At 46.5% G+C, this 25,394-nt stretch overlaps 1 protein-coding gene across 2 annotated transcripts in view; it reads right to left on the bottom strand.

Moving 5' to 3' along the window:
* Positions 1–863: 863 nt before the first annotated feature.
* Positions 864–25,394, bottom strand: part of Sh3rf1 (SH3 domain containing ring finger 1) — a 163,416-nt gene continuing 138,885 nt past the window's right edge. The window contains exons 9-12 of one of the 2 annotated variants that reach the window (XM_037211759.1): positions 23,010–23,269; positions 21,319–21,680; positions 11,924–12,276; positions 864–3,280 (exon numbers count right to left, since the gene is read on the bottom strand). In XM_037211759.1, coding sequence (XP_037067654.1) covers positions 3,112–3,280; positions 11,924–12,276; positions 21,319–21,680; positions 23,010–23,269 — 1,144 coding nt within the window. In that variant the 3' untranslated portion in view covers positions 864–3,111. The remainder of the gene's footprint in view (positions 3,281–11,923; positions 12,277–21,318; positions 21,681–23,009; positions 23,270–25,394) is intronic. The other variant, XM_028881042.2, reaches the window with a different exon arrangement.

Raw genomic sequence — 25,394 nt, 5'->3', positions numbered from 1 at the left:
TACACAGGCAGTCACAAAGGGAGCTTCTGGCACAGCTACAATACAACCTAGAATTCCTGATCTTTAATTCTTTCAAGTCATTTGATATGGTAACCCAAAGTCAATAGAAAAATATATTTTTAAACAACACTTACGCGGGCCTTTCATTTCATGGGAGATTAAAATCATGGTGAGCTGAGGGACGGCGTTCCCACGCCACATCAGACCTGTGGTGGTCATGTGTTTGGCTCTGCCTTCGCTGCTCCCACACTTAGAAATCCTGCACTTGCTAGGTTATTTTAGGAACGCTGGAGGGACCCAGCTCAGCAAGTGTTACAGATTATCTTCTGAGACCCAGAAACTCTTTCAAGAGTTTAAGCTTCTTGGGGAACTGAGAATTAAGGTTTGTTTGAGAGGGAAAAAATAAATCATAGCCACCAAACTGACCATCATAGGATATACGCCAGTCTGAGCTGCATGCAAAGAATTTTACCATTTAGAAATTAAGTAGAGAATAAATTAATTAAAAAAGAAATTAAGTCAAAAGTGACCAAGTTTTTGATCTCTCTCTCTCTCTCTCTCTCTCTCTCTCTCTCTCTCTCTCTCTCTCTCTCTCTCGTGTGTGTGTGTGTGTGTGTGTGTGTGTGTGTGTGTGTGTGTGCACAAGCCCAATGGTTGAAGAGGACAGAAGAATGTTGGGTCCCCTGGAGCTGGAGTTACAAGCAAACCGTGGAGCTGACCAATGTGAGACCTGAGTTCAGGTCCTCTGTAAGAACAGTCCATGCTCTGAACAGATGAGCCACCCCTCCAGCTCCAAAGTTGTTTTTATTTTTGTTCATTTTAAAGAGCAAACACTTCGCAGATTGATACAAAGGGCACAGAAGGGTTGAACATCAATTTTTAATAATGAAACCTTTTATCCAGTCCTCAAAATTAACCAAAGGAATGACACATTGTCGTTTTATCATTACCACCACTGTAAGAAGCCCTTGTTACAACATCCATCTACTGTCTCCAAGAACCCAACAGAAAGCCCATACATCACATCACCTAATGATCTACCAACAGATGAAACTGTAACCAACTTTAGACTGTAACCAGGAAACTATTACCAGGGATACTTCAATCACATAGCTGAAAAAATGGAGAAAAAACAGGTAAAAAAAAAAAATCATCTTAACTTGTAGTAGTCTTTTTGCTTTTTTAAAATTTCTATAAAATACACTAATTTCCCAAAATAAAGAATATTATGACACATTGGTGTCAACTCACACAGATGAAAGCTGATACCAGCTTTTTTTTCTAACTAAAGTTCATTTCCCCAAACCTTTATATATTACATGAATATCCAAGTAAAGTATTTTTTTTAAAAAAAATTCAACACAAAGGAACATAATATACAGCGTTTTTATATATAAAAAAATGGTTAACAGGAATGACTCCACTTCCAACCACATTATGTATCTTTTTAAGACAATGGAACCTCTTGCCATTTCTAAATTCTTGAGTTCATGTCAATATTTCCCAGCTACTTTTTTTTTCTTAAAGTTAAAAAAAAAAAAAAAAACGGAAAAGGAAAAGGTTGGTTGTCTGTTGACTTTTTCCTTTCTTAACTTACCCAGGTGAGAACTGTAGCACAGTCTCATTCACTACCCGGCCGTCTTTCCTCCAACCCACGGGGGCTGGGATGAAACTGGAAGAAGACACCACCGGACAGCAAAGGATGGGTCTAAAAAGTTGGGCTCGGCTGGACCCTGCCGCCGTCGGAAGGCGTGGGCACCGCCACGGCCAGCAAGCCTTGCAGAGCTGAACACAGTCACAGGAGTGAGCGGTCTTCCTGGATAAACTCGCCCTTCACATCAGTCCGCTGGGAGGGCTCACACACCAAAGAGCGTGCTAACTAACCACGGGATGGGCTGGCTAACGGATGCTTCACCAGAGAGCGAGCAGGCACACTCGAGACGTCTCGGTCAGTAGTGGTGGTGGGGTAGGAAAGAGAATGCTGTGTATTTTTATTTTTTATTTTTTAAACCTCCTGTATCGGTCAATTCTGAGTGAAAGCTGCAATGATTAAACACACACACCATGCACAGTCCATAGCACTGTGGGAATCCGGTAACACATGCAAGATGGTGGAGGGATCACAATGGATGGATGAGTGGGGACTTTCACAGTGTTTCTTACAGCCTTTGACGTCAACACGGGCGCACCTCTTACCACCGACTCACAAATGTTTACTGTGTCTTGGGCATGCAGGTAGTCACGTGAGGGGAAACCGGGGATTGCGTTTCAAAGTCATTCACACACAGCCACCGCGACTACAGCTTCAGATTCTCCTACTTCCCAACCAACGCGTTGAGCTGGTGTTAGCAAGCAAACACGTATTTTTAGCCAAGGGTTGTGCTTTTTTTATTTTCCTCCTGACTTCACCCACTCCACTCTAGGAAAATGAAAAACTCACGAAATGAAACCGAGGATTAGGTCTTCGGGTTGGTTTTCTGATCAAAGCAGACAGATGGGAGCGGGGCCACTGTCTCCCCGCCCCAGGTCCTTGCTGGTACTGATTCGGTTGTCTGTTTGGAAAACTGGCATTTTTTGTCTAAAAGAAGTAAAATATCACCGGGGGAGGGGTGGGGGAGGGCAGCGAGCAGGGGAGGGGGGAGATGCATTCTACGTCAAAAGAATCTCTTGCTCTCAGTAGGAGAGAATCCAGCTTCTCCTTAGCCATCATTTCATAAATTAATAATTTTTTTTTAAAAAAATCATAATCCAAAGAATTTGCTATTACAAGAAAGTTCAAGTTTTAAAAAAGCAAATAAATTAGTTAAGCCTTGTAAACAATTGTCCATTTTAGTTATACATCTTTAAAAAAAAAAAAAAAAAGACATTGCTCTGTATAGTTCATCAGACAGTACAAGGCACGCTTTCCACATGAGAACCCAGAGGGGCGGGGCTTCCGCAGGCGCCGCCCTCACCCTGCCCGCTGGGGTAACCAGGCCGGGGCTCTGGAGTCACGTGCCCATCCTCTGCTCAGCTCTCCAAGATCTGGAAGTCCACAGATGTGCTCACTGCGTTGTGTGCTCTTTAGTCATGTGATAGGATGTTGTCCTTTCTCGGCGGCGTGGAGTCTCCTCAGATGTTTTCCACAAAGCTCCCCGGGAAAAGGCCGGTCTTCCCATTTCTTTGTAATGTGCCTTTGAACCAGCCATCTTCGCGTTTTTTATGAACGAACACAATATCTCCTTCTTTGAGTTCAAGTTCCGCCTCACTCTGAGGCGGGTAGGAAACCACCACCCTGTGCCTACAAAAGAGAAGTAGACTATTCAGATCAGCAATAAAAAATGATGGGCCACCCTCCGTCTTCAGAGCCAAGAGGATTTACACACGAATTTACAAGGGTTCATAAAACTCCAAATACAGCAAATCTCTGTTCAGCAGACTTGGGATTAACAAAGACTGAGTCTCAGTACTCATTTTAATCGACTAGTGATAGCCAGGCTGGTGTGGTTGAGTTGCCTACACAGGCAAGAACATTTTTGTCGGCTTCTAGTATTTGTATCTTGGCCATACCAGAGGCTTGTTTCATATGGATTCTTAAGAGGGGAAACACTTGTGTCCTACCCACTACTCTAGGAAGAGACGAGTAGATTTGATTTTGGAGCTGATAGGAGCTCTATCTTGCTCCCTACAGGCTATATGGGCTCTGTTCTGCCTTCACACTGTGAGTCGGGAGAAATGGGGTGTCAGGTCTGTGGCCTGGGGGTCGACCTAGGGGATGCCTCCTGTCTCCTTACACTGAGTTTGATATCCAGAAGGCAGTGGTTCTGAGGAAGCTTGCCTGCCTTACATAGCCGAGTCCCTTGTTGAGAAGAATGTCCCAAGGTCCATACAGAGAGTAAAGAACTGTGGGTCAAATTTTGTCCACACCATCAGCAACGATGCTGCCATCCCAGTCTCCATCAGTCCCAATCTATTTGCTTGTCCTTGGTTCTCAACTCAGATGGTGAGTGGCAGGAGGTGTGGCTTAAATACCCAGCAGCCTTGTAGATTAGCATCACCTCACCTACCCCCCTGCCCCATGCCTCCTCACTCTCTAGTGCAGGGTTATGGTTAGTTAGCAGGTGAGGAAGCGAAGTGGAGGTGACTTTGGGGTTCCTTTGCCCCCCAAGTCTTTTCTCTACTAGACATTATCTTCCTCCTTGCTCCTGCCTTTCCCAGTTAAAGTGGGTGGTGGTGATGTACCGTAGCCATCTTCTAGTCGACCTTGCCTCTGCTCCTCTCACGCTTTCACAGTCTCCTTCTGCAGTGCCTAGGGATGGCCTGTGACAGTGTGAGCCATTTCAGAGGCTAGGAAAGATGGGGGAAACCAGGCGGCATGAAGGAGGGCTACCAGACACCCCGAATGAGGGCACCACATGAGGATCTGAAGCTTCTTCCCCAAATGAGTCAACAGTAACACAAAAGAGCTGACTTAAAAAAAAAAAAAAAAACAGGACCCTCTAGGCTCAGGCGATCATCTTTATAGCCTCCAATCCCCACCCCATAACAACCAGAATCTACCCACAGTAGGAAAGATCACAGCCAAGTGGTCTCATTTTTTTCACCAAAGCTAAATAGCTAGCCAGCAATTAATCAGCTCCCTGGGGGGCGCAGGGACCGATTGACGCTCCCAGGTCTGCAGCTGAAGCACAGCACCCGGCTGGTTTACCCTTTCCAAGAAAGGTTCAGCCAACTCAGACAGGAGGGTTTACAGATGAGGTCAACCAAATGCAGAGCAGGGGGAGAGGCGAGGAGGCCCCGTGGGTGAAGGGGGATTGACAGTCTTTATGGTCACTTAGAGCACCTTTACTTTGAGCCAGTTAACAGGGTCTCAGTTTCCACCCCTGAGGACTGGTACTACAATGACTTAGGCAAATGGATTTCACAAGCAGCATGATGAGATTTTTAAGAGTGATGTCCTAAGTACGGCGGCACATATAGTTCATGCCCAGAATGTCAGCTTCTACTTCAAGCATGTGGCTTATTCAAGGGGATACAGGGGTCTGGAGGGGAATTTTGAGTCACAGGCCAGCCCATAACTAACAAATGAACTCAGGCCACAAGCTAAAGAACATCCCTACGCTGAGAGTTCACACACTTTAAGAATGACATAGAGTTTTGGAATCCTTTCGCCGACATCTTTAAAAGCAAGCTCACAACTTCATTGTGGGCTGATCTAAAGGAAGGACCCAGATGTGATTTCTCAGGTCTGATGCCAACAGGCTAAGAATCCACATAAAACGCAATGATGTAGTTGCCATTTGGGGCGAGTTAAAATTTAAGCAAAGCTTTGCAGTTCTGGAAGGGAACAGACCACTGACTGAAAGCATATTCCGAGTCCGTCTCTCACGAGATCCGTTTCTGACTGACAGTCCGCGAGCGGCTTTAAGGTAAAAATGGAACAAAAATAGTTTGAAAAACTCGAAGTGAATTAGATTAATATTTGCATGTTATAAAAATGCACTAAACCAATTTTGTCAGAAAGCTCAGAACTAGAATGGCTGCTGGGCTAAGAACATCATCTTCCTGCCAAGTTCCCAGTGGGAGCAAATTTTCATTGCTAAGTTATAGACCTCAAGGGGGGGAGGGGGGGAGTGAGAAACCCTGCTCATAATGGAAACTGTGACACAGTCTTAATCACGTGAGGACTGCCAGGTGCAGGCAGCGACAGACTCCACTGAGAAGCCTTCCAGCTCAGCCCTTGGCCTGGAGCCTCGTGAGGTTGGTTTGTACTGAGACTTCTCACACAGACCCAGAAAAGCCAAGTGCTGGCAGGGTAGCCCAGTGAGCTCTGGCACCGAAAAGCTCTACCAAGCCGAGTATTTACAGAGACCAGCAAACAGATGCACGCACAGCTGGGAAGGCACTTCTGAACATCCTGAACCAAAGCCGCGTTCTGCACACCTTCCGTGGCACCCCCTGAGCTACCTCCAAAACCTGCGCCCCAATCTGTCCTTCTCACTGCCATCCTCACCATCCTGGTTGGCGACCTCGCTATGTTCTACTCCCTGAGTCTTGCATCATATGTCTTCCTTGTCCCCCAATCCATTCCACATGCAACGCAAAGATTTACACGGGGTGACTCTGCCTGTAGGTACCCATTGTGAAAAACCATTAACGGGATCTCACTGTCTGTAAGGTTAATCCTCACACTGCGACACAAAGTCCTCAACGATCTGGCCTTAATCCTGCTTTAGAGCCATAGCCGCCATTGACACCACAAACATTCCAAACACGCCCTGAAGCCTGACTATGTCTTCTCTTCAAATACAGTCTCCCTTCTCCTGCCCCACGTACTGGCTCGCGCAGCTCCTTGCATTGGGGATTTCTTTGACGATATCTCTCTCCATCCACGCCCTATCAATCTCTCAAGATCTGGCTACAAATCTCCCCCGTGAAACCGCTGGCCCCATACCTGGAAGTAATTTCACGCTTGACTAGATCCCAGAGGACCCCATGTATATTTCTCATGGCCCTCAGCTCAGTCCACACTGGATTTTTACCATCTGTGTTCCCGTCTCATTTGTTCTCTGCTTGTGGGGTGATGCCAAGTTCGGTCTATCTGCCTCACGCTACCAAGAGCAGAACATATGATGATTCTTATTCAGCATATTGAATGATTAAGAGATCTAATAACACAGCAAGCCTTTAAAAAATGTACGATATTCTTTTTTTTAATTTCAACAATATTTATTTATTTCTATTCTTCAATTTAGCATTTATACACGTTTTCCCTTACAAGATATTCAAAATACTTCATTAGAACTATGGAAGAATTAAGTTCGATATTCTTTAAAAAACAAATGGAGCTGGGCAGTGGTGGCGCTCGCCTTTAATCCCAGCACTCAGGAGGCAGAGCCAGGCGGATCTCTGTGAGTTCAAGGCCAGCCTGGTCTACAGAGGGAGATCCAGGAAAGGCACGAAAATATACAGAGAAACCCTGTCTTGAAAAACTTTAAAAAAAAAAAATGTAATTCTGAGGTATGCCACAACACGTAGAAATCCTGACAGCATGATGCTCAGAGAAATAAGCCACACAAATAAGGAAAGCTATTCTAGGACTCCACGGATAAGGAAGCATCACGTAGAGAGAGAAAGCAGAATGGATTCTTCAGGGGCTGCAGGATGGGGGAAGAAACACGGACATGTGAAGGATACTGTTTCGGTGTGGGATGAAGACAAATTTCTAGAGACGGACAGTGATGAATGACCAATGTAAAGGCACTCCACACATCGGACTTTACTTGTGAATAGTGGTCAATTTTAACTATATTTTATTTTTCTTTTTATTGAAAATAGATTCTATTTTCACCTACTATATTCTGATTATAGTCCCTCCCCATCATTCCAGTTCCTCCCCACCTCCCCTCTCACTCGGACCCACCCCCTTTCTGTGTCTCATTAGAAAAAATCAGGCTTCTAAGGGATAATGAAACAATATAACAAAATAAAATATAATAAGATGAAACAAAAACGATCACACTGGAGTTGGACAAGACAAACCAATAGGAGGAAAAGAGCCCAGGAGAAGGCACAAGAATCAGAGACCCACTTGTTCACACACTCAGGAATCCCATGAAAAAACTAAACTGGAAGCCATGGAATGTATGCAGAGGACCTGGTACAGACCCATGCAGGCCCTGTGAGTTCATACGAGCTTTGCTCAGTTGATTGAGAGGGCCTTGTTCTCCTGGCGTCCTCCTCCACCCCCTCTTACACTCTTTCTGCTTCCTCTTCTGTGGCGTTCCCTGAGCCCAGGGGGAGGGATTTGATGGAGACATCCCATTCAGGACTGAGTGTTCCAGGATCTCTCACTCTCTGCTTTATGTCTGGCTGTGGGTTAACTCTCTTTTACACAATTAAAAAATGAGATAAATCAGTGACTGCAAATAATAGAAATATTAGTTTAAAAAAGGGAGAGAGTGAAAGAATGCAGGATACCAGGGGTTGGTTATGTTTACATACGTGTGCGAAAGAAGGAGAGAGGTGGGGGAGGAGGGGAGGAGGGCTGCCCGGGATTCTGGTTATTGGAAAGCACATCGGTCCCGTGAACGAAGCACACAGGTGTGGCTTGTTTTTACCTCCAAACGGGCTTCCATGTCTACGTGGCTAGGACAGGCACAGGGTGGAACTGGAGAAACAGACTCTTTCATTGTATGAAGAAGGTACCCTATAGACATGCCAAACTTCCGGTTTGGGCCATCCCATCTGGGCAGACACCGGTTAGTACAGAATTTTCTATTCTTTCATTTTTTTTTTCCTGCCTCCATTGGCTGTCTGTAGTTCACACGTTGTCATTTCTAATGTCCCCTCACATGACTGCGGCGAGTCCCCTTGTGACTCTGAGAGGCACTCTATCTATCAACCTGGTCTGGGTGAGGAACCATTTACTGCTTCCTGACCGTTGTCACAGCGATCTGATATCCAATTAAGTATTTTACTGGCAAAAACCACCCTAGCTGGCTTTGGATCATGTGCAAAGTCCAAAGAAATTATGTCCATTGCTTCACCCCGTGGGCTCATTGTCACTGACTCAAAGAAATTAATCATGCTGGTTAAGCCCGACTGCCTTTCTGTAAATCTACCACTATCCAATTTGTATGTTTCTAAGAACACTGGTTTAATCCCTGATCAAAGACCACGGGTTCTTTCCCAATTTGGGGTATGTGGTTATTGCTTTAATCCCTACACTTAAAAATACACACAGGTAAAAGTAACTTGACACAATTCCGTAAGCCATCTGTGCATGCCTGTGTGTGTGTGTGTGTGTGTGTGTGTGTGTGTGTGTGTGAAGTCACATGTACTTTTATTTTCCATCTCTTCTGAAATATTTTATTTCTACTTTCACTTTGCAATTTCCTAATTATGTTTCCTCCATCCTCTAAAGTAGAGCCTGAAAATATTTGCTCTATTCTGTGTGCTGTGGTCAACGACACATCCTCTGCCTCCAGGACACCATTCTATGTCTTGCTTGCTTTCTGCAGCGGTCTCTCTCATGAACACAAAAGAATGCCTTTGTTCCCCAGGAGACTTTCTCTCAGCTGACACCGAGACCTGTCAACACACTTCAAGGTTCATCCTTCCTCATTATGAGACCGCGCCCCTTCATGTCATGTGACTGCTCCTTCCCCTGGACAGCTGGGCTGCCTCAGCCCCCCCCCCTTTTTTTTAACTTTATCCTGTCCCCCTGCCTCTTCCAGCGATTTATGAAGTAGGGCCGTGGTGGGAGAGGGGACTTTCCACTTATTCCTGCGGATGAAGGTGGACTCATTCTGTCCTGGCAATACACCCCAAGACATGTTTTCATGCAAGTTCCACGTGATGAACCCAGGGCTGGTGCGTTTTTGCCACGGTTGGTGTGTACCCTGTGAGTGAAGGGACAAAACACTTGACATGCTTTCTGAATCACACGTCCTCCATTTGAGGCTCTAAGTACTTCTCCTTGTGTTGAAAGTTTTGAAATAGGCAAACAGGTAATCCTTAAACGACACGCTTGCTAGGTCTCTATTAACCCAAACCCTCCATTCCCCGTGGACAACAGACCACTTTCCCATTGTTTTTACAGTCAGGCTTAAGCATCCAAGCTCAATAAATACCATCGCCAGCATTGTGGGAAGGCAAAGGGCTACGGAAAGTTGCTGGGGATGGCTATTACATTTAATATGCCATTGAGCATATGGATTATGAAAATATAAAGTTGGGCCGAAATCTTTCCTAAGGACCCCCTTCCCTCTCCTAAAAATTGAAATGGCTATATGAAAACCTGCCAGAGATTTCCAGAGTGCCCGTTCCATCTGCCCCGTCATTAAATTCTTCACGTTCCCTATCTGATGGGCCTCCCTCGATCCCGAAACGCCGTCACCTGTCTGGTTCGCAGCTCTCCTTTCAGATGGCCTATAAGGCAGAGCCCTGCTGTCAGAAAGTGCTTTTTAAGAGGAAAGAGTGGGAATGCAGAAGCCACAGAGATTGAGGACATCTGGCGATTGAAAAGGAATGCATAATGGGGGTGGTAATGAGGCCGAGGTGCCCAGCGGAGGCCTAGGGAGAATGTGGGCAAAGTGAACCATCATTCCAAACAGGCACGCAGATTCCACAAAGGATGGGGGGGGGGGCGGGGTAAAGAGCCTCAGGGTGCGAGGGCAAACTGCAGATCAAGGTCTGGAGGGAGACGGGGAGCCTTTGTGACTGAACGTGAATACACAAGTTAACTAACTGGACGAGCTCCAGGGACAGGGGGCAGCGGCAGAACTCTGCAGGGGAAAGGCTCACTCCAGAATCAGAGCACGGGAGTGGAGCTGGGACTCACGGAGATCACAATGGATGAGGAGAACCCACAGAGGGATCTGTGTGTAGGGGGAGGCACATTTTTTGGGTAATGTGTCATTTCAAAACTGGCTTTATGTCAGTCAGAGCTACAGAAAATTATTTTCCCTCTTTATGAAAATGCATGATAAAGTGTACTTTATAAACATAGGTTGTTTGATGTTTATTCTCCACTTTTATTTATAGTTTACTCTTAATTGAAAAATGTGGCACGGAATCATGAGGCGTCAATACAGATGCTTATACAGTTCCAAAGGAAAAGTGAATTTCAGCGATTCTGTTATTATTATTATTTAAAGATTTATGTATGTGTGTGTGAATGTGTATGGGTGTGTGTACCTGAACGCAGGTACCCGAAGAGGTGAGAGGCATCAATTGCTCTGGGGCTGGGGCTGAACTTTGGGTCCTCTGCAAGAAAAGCGCATGCCTCCAACTGCTGGGCCATCTCTCCAGCCTAAATCCTTTGAGATGATACCATTTCACGTAAACTTTCCAATCCACACTACAGAGTCAGGCACGGTGGGGCACCCCAACAGTGCTAGCCAGCTGCTTGGCAGGCTGAGGTGGAGGCTGTTCGAATTCAGGAGTTTGAGACCAGCCAGGATCAACATGAGGAGACATCATGACTACATGTCAAAGCTCCCAGTATCACCAACTCTGCAACACAGCGGATGTCAACCCCACGGGACACCTCTAAAACCCAGAAATTGATTAATCTTATAAAATTCAAGTCTAGAGAGAAGGAAGTGTACAGAAACTATTAAACAGATGAGGCTTGAATGTTTAAATGGCATAAAAACAACCGTAATTTGAAGACACGGCGTGACATTTTCTTCGGTAGTGAGCAGCAGTTAACGCTCCAGTTTTTATAGTCCTGGTAGATAGGTATCTCATTAAGTATATTTTCTTCCCTGACACATGCCTAGACCCCCACAGCTGCATGCAACAGAATTCCCACTTGTAAGCGCTGTTCAAAGCCCAAGCCACTAAAAGAATGTTCATCATTCTGAATGTAGAAACCAAGAGAGCCATCTGAACCTACACTGTGCTCTTCTAGCTCAGGAGACAGAAAAAGCATTCTCTGGGTGGCAGGAGGGTCCGGGTGCCTTACCTCCAGCAGATAGTGGTGTAAGCTCTTAATAGACACAAAGGATTTCAGCGGTTCTCAACCTGTGGGTTTCGACCCCTGTGGCAAACTGCCACCTCCAAAAATGTTTACGATTTATAGCAGTAGCAAAATTAGAGCTATGAAGTAGCAATGAAAATTTATACGGGGCGGGGGAGGGGTCACAACATGAAGAACTGTATTAAAGGGCGCAGCATTAGGAAGGTTGAGAACCACTGGATGAGACGGTGATTGACAGATGTCATGTGTCTATGACTCTGGAGCCACTAACTGGAAAGTGGGGGGGAAATGCTGGTGTATTGGTAAGTAATGAAGGAGTTCCGTTGAAAGATTTGCTGTTGCAAGCAGAAAAAGAAAGCCCGGGCTTGAATGTCATTATCAATTTGGCTTGAAATCTTAGGACGTTGTAGAAAATTATCTTCTAGACCTTCTCTCTGAGAGAGGAGCGGGACTCACCTTTCACAAACAACAGGCCTGGCCTCGTTCATGACGGGACCCAGGGAGGAGCAGGCCTGCCGAGGTGGAGGAGCGATGGGCACTGCCGAGTCCAGGGAGCTGGCCTTGCGGTGGAAAGCATCCTGGGCTAAGGCTGCGGTCCCGGAGACCACTGGGCCGTCTCCATCCGTGGGGCAGGAGCCCGCCCGGCCGTGGCCGCCCCCTAGCGGTAACTCGGGACCCACGGCTCCCTGCAAGGGCACCTCCCCCGCACCCAGCTCCATGTCCAGGGTAGGAGACGCTGGAGGGGAGACTCGGGGCTTGCGTTTGGTTGAGGCGCCAGAGAGGAGCTTCAGTAGACCCTTTTTTTCTTTCTGGAAAAAAAAGAAACACGCATATTATTAGTTGGAGATCAGCCGATCTGTTGCTCCTGTAATCGCCAGCGCACTCCGACTTGTTGATGGCGTTACGGTCACTCCTTCCGGGCAGTCTTTGGTGTGAAGTTAACCTGACCTTTCGCTACTACTTCTCCCTTTCTGCTTGCCTGCTTCTGTTTGTGTTGGACATTCTCTTGTTCACTGCTATCTTCTATGGGGGCAGCAAGATAAACAGATTAAAAAGATGTAAAACTATTTTTTTTTTAAATCCAATTTGTACAAGTAGCCAACAAGTCAGAAGAGCCGGTCCATCCCCACACCCCAGGTGGTAGAAAGAGAACCAAGAACTACAAGCTGTCCTCCTCTGACATCCACACAGGCACTGTGGAGCGAGAGCCCATGTGCCCGCGCACTAAACTCCACCAATGGACTAATCAACAGCACCAAAAGATATCGCAGAGTGAAGTGGAAATGTCAGATTATGAGCTCAATTTCTTGAAACACTGCCTGTCCTCTGATGACTGTTCCGTGAGCCAACTGTGTACTGAGTCAATAGAAGCCTGACAACAGCCGACTCCACATCAACACATTTGAGCCTTATCATTCTCGGGAAGGATGCCCTGATCCGAGTCAAGGGCTAGAGCACTTCTTACATGTCAGCACCTTGATTGAGTTTAACCAGCCACAGTGACAGAAGCCAAACTATTCCTACCGTGAAGGTACTTCCCTGATTGCAAACCCAGAAAAAAGACCACAAAATTTTAAGGCTAAGCCTCAGTGCACGAATATCTTTATGGTTTTTATTTTTATTTTTTGGTCTTGCAAACAAAAGCACAGATAAAGCCCCACCCCCCTCAACAGCCTCATGCTCTTAAAACCAGATTCTGAATCTGTCTCTTGACACTTTCTTTTGTGGCTCTACAAAGAAAGCCAGATGTTGAGCTAAGTGCTTTATTCTCAAAATCTGCCACTGTCCTTTCCAGTCACCAGGTGTAACGCCGTCGTCATCATCAGATCTCTGAAATTGTTTTATTAAGATGTCAATGATGCAATTAGGTCCTTTGAGTAGCAACACTGCCTGAAAATGACATGTTTCACGGAGACGTATTTCTTTAGAATTAAAGCCCACTAACAGAGATACGGAGTAAGGGCTCAAAAGGAGATCTATAACAGTGAGGAATTCTTCTTGGTAATATGAGTTAGTCAGACCCAATAAAAATCCCCTTGGGGAATGAATCTCTATCTTCAATAACACGATTCCACTAGAGACAGAACGGCAGAAAACAGGAGGAGCCCGGAGAAGCCATTTATCTGATGATGAGCAAAGGTGTCTGAGAAACCGCACAGTCCCCCATTATAAACACTGCTCAGAGTGTGTGGTACTCCATGGGCTGGAAACAGGAAAAGCAAAGTGTGGGAGGGGCTAGAGTCATCTGTCTTCAGGTCTTCTCGGCCGGGGCTACAGATGAGCAGAGCCAGTGCATCTCCTTACCCCTCCCCCACACCTTTGCATCTTTCATCTGATCTCAACTCATCCTGCGGGGTTTTGCTTCATTCTCTTATTTGGATGTCACATTTTCTGAGGATCAGCAAGGCACATTCCAATGAATGACCCCACAAACTTGCACTACCTGCTTGGGTGTGGTGACAGTATTGTGCATGCCTCCTGCATCTCACTCACTGCCTGGGACAGGGTACGGCACCACTGGGGTGAAGAGGCCCAGGAAAATATTGCAAGGGGGTAAGATAAAGGGAAGGATGGGAAATAGTTATCGAGTGTCAGGGCAGGAGGTTTTGGGTTTCCCGAATCCAGAAGAAATAAAACAGTGATCCGTGAAGCAACCTGGCCGCCAGTTCTGTGGTAACACTTCTTTGTGGGGCATCTGCGCTGGGAAAGGGCAGGATGTCTGATAGCTTCGACTTCTAAGATTGTCAGATGCAGCCTCCAGCTATTCCTCCCATGGTATGAGACATCGCAGTCTAATTCCCGGGGCCCCACAGATTGGCTGAGAACATCAAGTCCATTGATAAATTACAACCTCAGCAAGCCCCAGCTAAAGATGCTGCTTGGAAGCTCAGATCTGGGCACTCAAAAGAGCATCAGATAAGTGGCCTGCGCTCAGGGAGCAGCTTCTAAAGTGATTAAGAAGAAGGATGACTTGCCTCATTGAAAATGATTAAACGCATTAAACACAACTTGCGTTAATGACTTCTAAGGGATGTGTTATCATCATCAACCAATGCCGACTACCCATGGAGCAGAAGGCAGAGGATTAGGTATCATGGTGGGGTGCAGAAGGGAGAGGGTAGGGGTGCTATTTATATCATATTCCAATGCTGAATTAGAAGAACAATGTGCCACTTGAGAGAAATAACTTTGCAAGTTCAGACACACTTATTATCCAAGGGCATCTTTGTTTATTTCAAAATCCAATAGCACAAATGAAGGACATTCATAGTCTACGCTTTGGTAAAGTGACCTAGAAAAAATAAGGTTAACATATATGAAAAATGGGGCATATCTTTCCTGAGGAACCTCAATAACTCATCTCCCGGAGGGGCTTGCCTAGAAGCCATTGCCAGACGAAACAATGTATTTAGCATCATTTCAGATACAATGATCTAAAATAGTATCGATATTAAAAATAAAAAAAGAACGATCTGGATGCAAAACCAATCAGCCGATGACCAGAGTTACTTTAATATTCGAAATGTTTTCTAGCTGGATCTGGTGATACACTCCTAAAATCCCAGCTACTTGGGAGACTGATACAGCAAGATCCCACATAGAAGGCTGGCCTGTTAAGTGAGCCTCAAAACAAAAACTGACTGAGCTCTGGGAAAAGCGGCTTGGATGGTAAAGAGCTGGTCACACAGGCACAGGACTCTGAGAGGAGTGCTCCGAACTTCTGTAAAATCCCGAGCAAGGTGGTCCGGGAAGGTGAAGACTGCTGACTGTCCGAAGCTGAGGGTCAACCTAGCCTATCATTAAGGGCTGTGCCCATCAGAGATCCAGAGACTGTATCTCAAAAACAAGGTGGATGCCTCTTGAGGAACAACACTGGAGACGGATGCCTGGCCTTCGCCTATATACACGAGCGTGCCCACGCACACACGCCCACGCACCAATGCATGGGAAACAAAACCAAGCCGAGAAGTCAACAGGGCACTTTCCTGATGTGTGGGCAGTGCTGGGTCAATCAATCCCTACTACACACGCAGCATAGGGGGCGGGCAGACAGACAACCAGAGATCCATCATCCATTTAATCCCTACTACTAGATATATAATAAAAGATGAGTGCAGTAGAGGGAGCATGAAATCTGGGCTGTATCCCAAGCAACATAGTAAATGTTTTAAGCAACTCAAAATTAACAACATGTTCTCTCTCTCTCTCTCTCTCTCTCTCTCTCTTTCTCTCTCTCCTTCTTTCCTTCTTTCCTTCCTTCCTTTTCTTTCTCACTTAGGGTACATGAAGAAATTAGCAAGAGTCTTCCTGGTCCCACAGGTCAACAATTCATACACCAGTTTTCTAATATGCAAGAGTCATGGTCCTCAGGTAGGGAATCTCACAAAAATAAAAATAAATTTAAGCCATGTGCTTAAAAAATAATCACTCATACTTTGAGCAGATATTTCTGAGTGTCCAACCCGAAGCAGGCGATGTGCTCAGTTCTGGGAGAGTGACGTGTCTAGGACAGTTCCTGCCTGATGGCAACAAGTGTGGCTGCATAATAGCTCCTCCGCCCAAGACCCAAGCAAGGAAAAGTCTAGAGTGCTGTGGGAGACATGCAGGGCAGGAGAGGTTTCTTGAAGGAAGCTTCCTGAAATTCTAGGGATGAGGAAACACCACCAGGTTCAAGAGTCTCGTTAAACGCTATGAGGGGGATTTCCATATTTAGTCTTCACGGCGACCTGATGAGGTAGGAATTAATTATTCCCATTGCCTGAAGTTCTGAAAGCCTGCCTGAAATCACCATGCTAGCCAGGGGCAGGAATGCAATTCTATTCTGCAGAATGATAATAATAGACCAACCCCCCTCTCTTTCTCTCTCTTTCTGTGTCTCTTTCTCTTTCTGTCTCTGTCTCTCTCCCTCCTTCCCCCTACCCCCACCCCGTTTCCCACACCTCCCTGCTGAACTCTGTACAGGCAGGCATTCTGAAGGCCGGATCTGGATCCCAGCTCTCAGCAAGAGCAGAGATAGTGAACGTGTCCATTTATAGATCCCTAAGGAAGTTCCATGACAAAGCAGGCAGCTGAGCTTGTTTTGGACAGCAAAACAGAACTGGAAAGGATGAAATTCGTCCGAGCAGAGAAAAGAAGGAAGAAAGAGGACAGAGGAGCAGACAAAAGTGACAGGGTCCTCTGTGTGAGGATTACAGGAAGGGCCTTCAAACGAAGTGGGGATAGGACGCCTGAGGTCCCCCTAAGGGAGACAATCACCAGCAACTAGAAGCTTGAGGGACCCGAGGCACTAAATGGTGACTGTGTGCTCACTGGGGACAATGTCTGGACACTGGGGGCTATAGCTTAGTTGGTGGGAGTTCTTGCTGTGTGGACATGAGGACCCGAGTTAGAACCCCAGCACACAGGCAAAAAGCTGGGTATGGCTGTGCACGGTCTCAAATAGGGAGTAACGGAGACGATATTTGAAAATACAATTCAGGAACTTAGCATCAAATAAACATATCAGAGCTGGCTAGGGTTTTGACCTCGGAACAAAATACAGCATCCGGGTTCCCTGAGATTTTGTGGGAGAGGACTCCCAGACTCATCAGAGGAATGGCCCCAGTTAGGGGAGTTCCAGCAGACCTGGAAGCCCATCCACACGTGATCCACACTGAAGTGCACCAATGGCAGCCCACCCACAATCTGGGTCCCGAGAGTGGTACCATCCCCAGGGCAGCCGGTGTGCCACGCCATCATTGAAGAACACCTCACACACTGCCTGGTGGATGGTGGTGACCCAGACAGACGGGGAAAGACATGACCAGAGGGCACCGCAAATACCCAGAGCTCTGCCCCAAGTCTCAACCCCAACTCCCGTCTCCTTGGACTTCCCTACAGATTAACCCCACGGAAAGCAGAGCCAATTGCCACTTTGACCCTAATTCTGATCAACTGGGGGGTGGGGGCGGGGTTAAGAAGAAGCCAGACAGGAGGGGGGAGGCAGACATTTGGAAGACTTAGAAGAACGTGTTCCCCCTGAGAAGAAGCTTGTGATAAAGTTGAAAAGGACCGATCTTAAAAAGTTTAAAGAAAACATGTGCATAGCCTGAAGTTCAAAAGGGAAAATGTTGGAAGAGGAATGGGGGGGGGAGACCCTCAAAATGAAATCCTGCCATTGCAAATCATCCTGCAGATGAAAATGGAGAGCCTCTAAAACGACCTGGTGGGAGCCCCCAAGGTGTGGCATAATGGGCTCAAAAAAAAAAAAAAATCTTAAAGGCCACGTACAAAAAGATCAAGGGGAAGGCCCAGTCACAAAGAACGGAGCCTGGCCCCAGTGATGCAAGAAGGCTCCCAATCAGAATGAGCTGAACTTTCCAAAATTCTAAGGGAAAAAAAAAAAAATTAAAAGGCTATGTTAAGGTTACATTTGAAACAAAAAGAACACAGACCTCCTGCCTGGGGTGAACAGTGGCTCTTAAGTAGGAGGAAGAAAGGGGATGTTAATATATTCACCGGAAGGGGAGAGCAAACCCTGACATGGAGGAAGGGAAGAGGTCCGAGCAGATTCACCTCCACACACAGAGAAAATTAACAGTTGATGTGCAAACTAGTAATTTCTGAGCAATTAGGGTGAATCTGGAATCAGGGTCAATTCAATAGGGAAAGATGGGTATGTTTGGCTCCAGTTTTCAACAAGAAGATGAGGTGTTTTCCAGAAGTATTTTTTTTTTTTTTTTTGGCGGCGGGGTGGGGGTTCCTCTGTGGTCGCCAGATGACAGACACCAGGGCAATCGGGTTCCCCGCTTCCGATCTTAGCTTCATTAATAAAAGAATTTAAGAACTGGCTTACCAGAAGCCTGAAGACAGCTATATTAGAGATGAAAAGATCAACACAGGCAGACCAGCCCTAGCTACAAAGAGCCACACCTCTCAGAGGCCGGCTTGTAAGTCAGACATGGTGAACAAGCAGTTACCAGGCAGGGAGGGAGCGTTTAGAGAAAGGGTAAGGAAGCCCAAAGAATCAGAGGAAGCAGACTTGGGAGAGACAGAAAAAAGAAAGAGGAAAAGCTGGACCTTTGCAAGTTAGAAAGGGCAACAAGACCCAGCCTAACCCCATAGCAACTTCACCACAGACTGTAGGGACTGCACTGGGAGCAGGAATTCTGGGAAGGAAAAGTACAACATCTCACTAAGGGAATAATTATTCCATCTAACTCTTTATCATGACCACCTTCCTAGGGGCGGTCCCTCTTTCTAGGGGTGATCCCTTGACCACCCAGCTAGAAAATTAGGACGCCATGCAGGCTAAAGATTCTATTTCTTGACCAGGAAACTTTTCCTTCCTTCCTTCCTTCCTTCCTTCCTTCCTTCCTTCCTTCCTTCCTTCCTTCCTTCCTTCCTTCCTTTCTTTTTTTTTTAAATGGGTCTTTATAGCTGCTCTAAGGCAATAAGACCATCTGGGAGATTGTTGGATGGCATTAAAAGAAAGATTTACAAGCGCTTTCAGGCGGAAATGGGACTCTGCGGAGGGGCTCTTCCAGAAGATGTTACCACCAACGAACAACAGCAGAAGTGTTGGGACAAGGACTGGACCTCAGAGTGGCACCTGGCGACATCTCTTGTGATATGACCAAGTGGGCCATGCTTCAGTCCTGAGGAGTCATGATTTTCTAAGTGAGGCTAGCCACGGGATTCCCGAACTAATGCCACCAGAGGTGTCTACGGTGAATTCGGAGCAGGGTTAAGAAGGGAAAGCTGAAATCTGCGACAAGAGTTAAAAATGAAAACCTGAGAGAGTAGTTTCAATTCCGAAAACACCTCAGGGCACCGTGTAAAACAGCGATCTCTAAAGGCTCTTAAAAGTGAAGGGAGGGCCTGGGGAGACAGATGTGTGCTTGATGAATTTCTGCAGTCAAGACTGAAGAGGGCAAGAAACCATCTGGAGATGGGGCACTCGGAATCACTGGTATGTCCAAAAAGAGAGGCCAAGGGCCATTTTTCACTGATGGCTAGTCAGAGGGATGACACTTCATGTCATATTCAAGTGGCTACTGAAACAAATCACTGCAAACTTTGGGGGGGGGCGGGGCAGGGAGAAAAACCAGATCCTCAGATCCAGATGTTGCAGGGAGGCCTCCCATGTGGACAAGGAGAGGGAAGAGCCTGCTTGCTTCCTGTTTCTTGGCCTTCTAGCTCCTCGAAGCCGCCTGCATCTTCCCACGGCTTGTGATGTATACCCGATGTCATTCCCCCTGTGTTTACCCATCTCCATCCCAAGTGCCCCGTCCCTCTGTCCCCTTGCAGGAAGACTCCTGTAGTGAACATTGGGTCTACCCAAAAGGATACGCCCTCATCTATTTCCATCTGCAAAGTCCTTTGTGCTACAGTAAGGGAACGGGTAAGAGTGAATCCTGGGACCAAGAGGAGGATGTCTTTAAGGGCATTGTTATGCTCGCCCCGGGGACCTGTCAATGAATTCTATTAATGCACCCAAGAGCCCCTGTTCTAGGACACTGTGCCCAAGTTCAAATGATTAAAGTGAGTCTTTGAAAATATAAAGCTGGACGTGTCGGTTTGAGTACAAGTTTAACATAGTTAATTATAAACACTGAGCAGATACCGATCTTTTTTAAAGTTCATGTTAATAGTTAATTAAATATTAACTTGTCAGCAGGCTATAAAGTTTATTTCCTTATAAAGTTCTATTTACAGGCTTCTCTGGCCACTTAAGTAGAGACATACATTACCACTGAGCCAGGGGGCTCAGAGCCCCGGTCCATAGCTTTAAGAGAAATGCATGGAGTCCTGAGCAAAAAGTCAAAGCTGAGATACAGACATCTAGACTTTATCCACAATTAATCACTACCCGTGGTTTTTTTTTTTAAATTTTTTATTTTTTTGGTTTTTGAGACAGGGTTTCTCTGTGTAGTTTTGGTGCCTGTCCTGGATCTCGCTCTGTAGACCAGGCTGGCCTCGAACTCACAGAGTGCTGGGATTAAAGGCGTGCGCCACCACCGCCCAGCTCACTATCCGTTTTATTCTCTTTCACAACCACAGGGAAGTCTTTCAAAACAGCTTCCCATTGTATTTATTGGGAGCCAACTCCCAAAGGAGAGATGACTTCTCCCCTATATTTCAGGTCCTATCTCTCAAGGAACCCTGCTGATTTATGGTTGAAAGTACTATAGATATAATAAATTTGCAAATAACTTTAAAAAATTTTTTAAATTTATTTTTAGTTTTTTTTTTTTGTGTGTGTGTGTGAGTGTGTGTGTGTGTATTTGTGCACGGGAGTACAGTGCCAATCAGATCCCCTGGAACTGGCATTACAGGCAGTTGTGAGCCACCTGATATGAGTGAGCACTAGGAACTGAACTCGGGTCCTATGTAAGTGCAGTAATGCTCTCACGCTGCTAACCGCTGAGCCACCTCTCCAAACCGGCAAACAACGTTTTTGATGGACGGTTTCCAACCTCTCATCGATGAAAATACTTTTAAATAGGGAGCTGTCCACAAGCAAGAACTCTGGACAGGAAAATGTGAGGACCGCGGGAAGATGGAAGAGTAAGTGACGAGAAGAGAAGAAATGCCTCCCGGAGGCAGCAAGCTGCAAGCTGAGGTGGACTAAACCCTAGTCACTGTGGTCTCCCTATTACCCAGCAGGGGGCCCGGCAACTTGAGGGTTATCAAAATGTCAAGGGACACAAGATCTAGACATGAGGTTGGGGCAGTGGCTGGGTTTCTGCGCCACTGTATTCCTGGCAAGAACTTGCCCATGGTAAGACATGGCACACTGTGGAATAAAGAGTCCCGTCCTTGGCGAGAGACTTCAGGATATAACGGAGCAGAGAAAGAGATGCTCTTACCTTACTGTCCTTGTCTGGTTTCACAGCTGAACTGTTCCCACACGCTGAGACGGCACTGTCAGGAGACGTGGGCAGTCCAGGGAGGATGGCCACCGTTCGACCACTGGGCTCGGTCTCCAGAGTGGCGGTGGTCATGTTGGGGGAGGCCAGAGAGGCCCCCGCCGCAGTGCAGGCCAGGGGAGCACTGGTTCGGTTGACGCCGATAGCAGCAACGTGGGCAGCAGGGCCTGCCAGCGGAGGCAGGGGTTGGGAGGCCAGTGAGTGGTGGGGCAGGCCCACGGATGCAGGGCCGAGGCAGGCGGCATTCTGGACCTGGATGGGTGTCACTGCTGCTGTGGGGCGTTCCTGGTTGTGGGCTGTGACTACGAGGGAAGGGAGGGAACACAGAAAGGGTCAAGGGCCCAGTATAAACACTGCTTACCAAAATGTGAGTCGTCCTATTTCACTGTGTCAGGCCATAATGAGAGGCAGCTACTGCTATTTACTGCAGGAAAGCGTGGATGGAGAACAGACTAACATACTTAGGCCCTAGCTGGATCCCGAGATAATACTTTCCTTCCAGATGAGCAGTTGAGGCTGCTGAGGACTTGGAAAGATACGCTATCACCACCCCCAAGGCCCTTCAGTTACGAACAATCATCTTCGGCAGCATTAGAGACACTGGACCAGTTTCCGATGGCTCTCCATGGCAACCAACAAACCAAACAGCCGTCTTAAATCCTTATTATACTCTCTCTCTCTCTCTCTCTCTCTCTCTCTCTCTCTCTCTCTCTCTCTCTCTCTCTCTCTCTCTCAACTAGCCATTTTTCTGCATGTTCTTTCTGATAGAATTCACGTGTTCTTAGTTTACTCCATTATTGCTACCCAAGACTCTGGGTAGGTTTTCAGTGCTACAGAATGGAGAAAGGCACGTGAATGCCTATCGAGTCCAAAATAGACTTGTGACTAAGTTCATCAAAAATAACCAGCACACGGCTCAGCGGAGAATCGCACAGCAGTCACACAGCTAGGAACCGTGAGCTTGGAGACAAGATCTTGACTGGGAACGTCATGTTTCCAGTCCCACACTACTCACATTCTTAGGATCAGCCCCGTCCTATTTAGAATTGAGATCTATCCATTTTGAACGAATGGGCAGGGCATGCTGAGCCCAAGAAAATGGTTATAAAACGCCTGTTACGGTGTAGACTTAAGATGCCCCTCGAAAGGCCTCAGGTGTTGAAGGCTCGGTCAGAAGCCGTGGAGTACTGAGAGATGATTGGCTCACGGGGTGCTAACTTCTTCAGTGGGCTACTAGGAAGTAGGCCTGATAAGAGTAAGCAGGTCACTGAGGCATCTCTCGGAATGGTCTATCTTGCCCTGGTCCTTTCCTTGTGCTTTGTGGCCGACGCAAAGATGGCATCTCTGGCCCACCAAACCCTCTCTTCCGCCATGTCCTGCTTCACCACAGATCTCCAGTGATAGGGTCTGGCAACCACTGAAACAGTCCCTCCTCTTTGAATATTTCTGTCATGGGTATCTGTCACGGTGACGAAGAAGTACTGATGATAAGGTGTGCGAGCATCTATCTCTAAGTGGCAGCACTTATTTTAAATTCTTCCCTGTTTTTTTCTCAATGCCCGCCCGAGTGACCTGCTCACTCACACGGGTAAGCCCTTTCCTCGTGTGTTCCGGTCCCACCTCCCTCTTACCTGTCCTCACGGCATTGCGGGCCTGGTTGACGGTCATCTGGCCGGTCATGTGCAGCAGGACCTTGGCCTGAGGACTCGTCTGGATGTGTGCTGCCGACACCACAGCTGTGGGGACCACGCTGGGGTTCCCAGCCACCCCATTTCCTTGGAGCTTCTGGGTAGACCCTCCCGCAGCAGAAGGGCTGACCATAGTCACCCCCCGGCTCGCCTGGCCCGCAGTAGACATAGGGACTTTAGCTTGGGAGACGTTTGTCACTGTCCTGTTGAGATAGAAGCGGACGGAAAACCCAATCCATCAGCCAAGTGGGAGACAGAACAATTAACGCAAGAAACATGACTCAGAGCTTTAAAGACAGAACATTTTTAAAAAAATGAATGGAGTTATTTTTCCAAGGTTTTAAGAACAGCATATTCAAAGAAACGATGGCCCCTCGAAAAGAGAATGGTCTTGGAATCACTCTGCGTCACCAAACCACACGTCATACTCTGCCTAAGAAGACAGTTACTAGGGTCGCCTTCTCATTTTGTGGCCACTCAGCTCCACTGAATTTCAAGACCCTGAATTTTCCTGCTTCACCCTGAGCAAGACCCACCATTTATATCACACTCTTCCTCCTTTGACTGTCTCAACCTGCTTCTAACATAGTACACAAGTGCCCGTGTACACACTGATACACACACACACACACACACACACACACACACACACAGAGTCTCAACCTGCCTCTAACATAGTACACAAGTGCCCGTGTACACACACACACACACACACACACAGTCTCAACCTGCTTCTAACATAGTACACAAGTGCCCGTGTACACACTGATACTGATACACACACACACACAGATACACACACACACACACACACACACACACACACAGAGTCTCAACCTGCCTCTAACATAGTACACAAGTGCCTGTGAACACACTGATACACACACACATACACACACACACACAGAGTCTCAACCTGCCTCTAACATAGTACACAAGTGCCCGTGTACACACTGATACACACACACACACACACACACAGATACACACACACACACACACACACACACACACACACACACACACAGTCTCAACCTGCCTCTAACATAATACACAAGTGCCCGTGTACACACTGATACACACACACACACACAGATACACACACACACAGAGTCTCAACCTGCCTCTAACATAGTACACAAGTGCCTGTGAACACACTGATACTGATACACACACACACTCCACACTATGCACACAATTGGAATGGCCCTTCTGGCTTTTTCCTGTTGAGGTAGCTCAAATCTCAAGTTCAAGATCCAGCACGGATCCAATCATTTCAAGAAGCTAGCTGAAAGTTCAAGTTAAGGCTTCTGATCTAATTGCTGCTTCCTGTAGATTGCTTCCTTCTTGCTGGCTTTATACACTCCATAAAGTGATTACAGCTTGACTCTTGATTACCGAAGATGGTATGGCTTGATTCTAATTTTTTGAGAATTTCGTACACACATACAACGTGCTTCGCTCAAACTCACTCCAACTCCTCTCCCCATCTTTCCCACCACTTTCCTGTCCCAACTTCAGATGCTGCTGCTGTTGTTTGTATAAACTCACGGGATCCACTTGGTGTTCCCATTATAAGCACGGGTGTAGGACCACCTCCTGGAGCACGGACAGCCTCTTAGGGGCCGTACCCCTGAAAAAAACAGACTCCCCCTCTCTAGTAGCCATCAGCTGCCAATAGCTAGGCCTGGGGTGTCATGAGCCCCTTGCCCAGCCCATCCATGCTGGGACTGGGGCCGGCTTGATCTCCTGCACACACTCACAGAGCTACTGTGAGTTCATGCATGCAAACCCTGTCTTGCCCCACACATACTGCTCTGCCGTAGACAACCACTCCCAACATAACAATCTGTGGAGTCCAGGCCAGTGCACAAGGGTTCTTCTCCACCTTTCCATAGTTTTCTCAGCTACAGCAATGTGGTCAGTTCCAAACATTTACTTATTAGTTGAGTTTAATCGAGTATGGAGGATTTTTTGTGTAATGCACGTTTTCAAATATTCTCAGCTAATTTAAATGGCAATTCTGTGTGTATAGCAACTTTATAATTAGTCTACAATTAATACTTCATTAACAAGAGTATCCTTCCCCAATTGTGAATTACAGAGCATCTGCTATATGAAAGTATTTCTTCAGAGTTAAATGTGCACAGACTTTTAACAATTTATTTTAGAATCTTGCAAAAAATGTGATCCTTTGTTAATTTCCTTATTATTGCTTATTATATTTCTCTTGTTTAATATATATATGTGTGTATTTCTATGTATTGATGTATATATACAAATAGATATATAAATATAAATATTTGCACCAGGAAGGTTGGCATTTTC

Source organism: Peromyscus leucopus, chromosome 17 (genome assembly GCF_004664715.2).
Source record: "Peromyscus leucopus breed LL Stock chromosome 17, UCI_PerLeu_2.1, whole genome shotgun sequence".
Lineage (NCBI taxonomy): Eukaryota > Metazoa > Chordata > Mammalia > Rodentia > Cricetidae > Peromyscus > Peromyscus leucopus.
The sequence above is the reverse complement of the archived record's forward strand: the minus strand, read 5'-3'. Positions and strand labels throughout refer to the sequence as shown.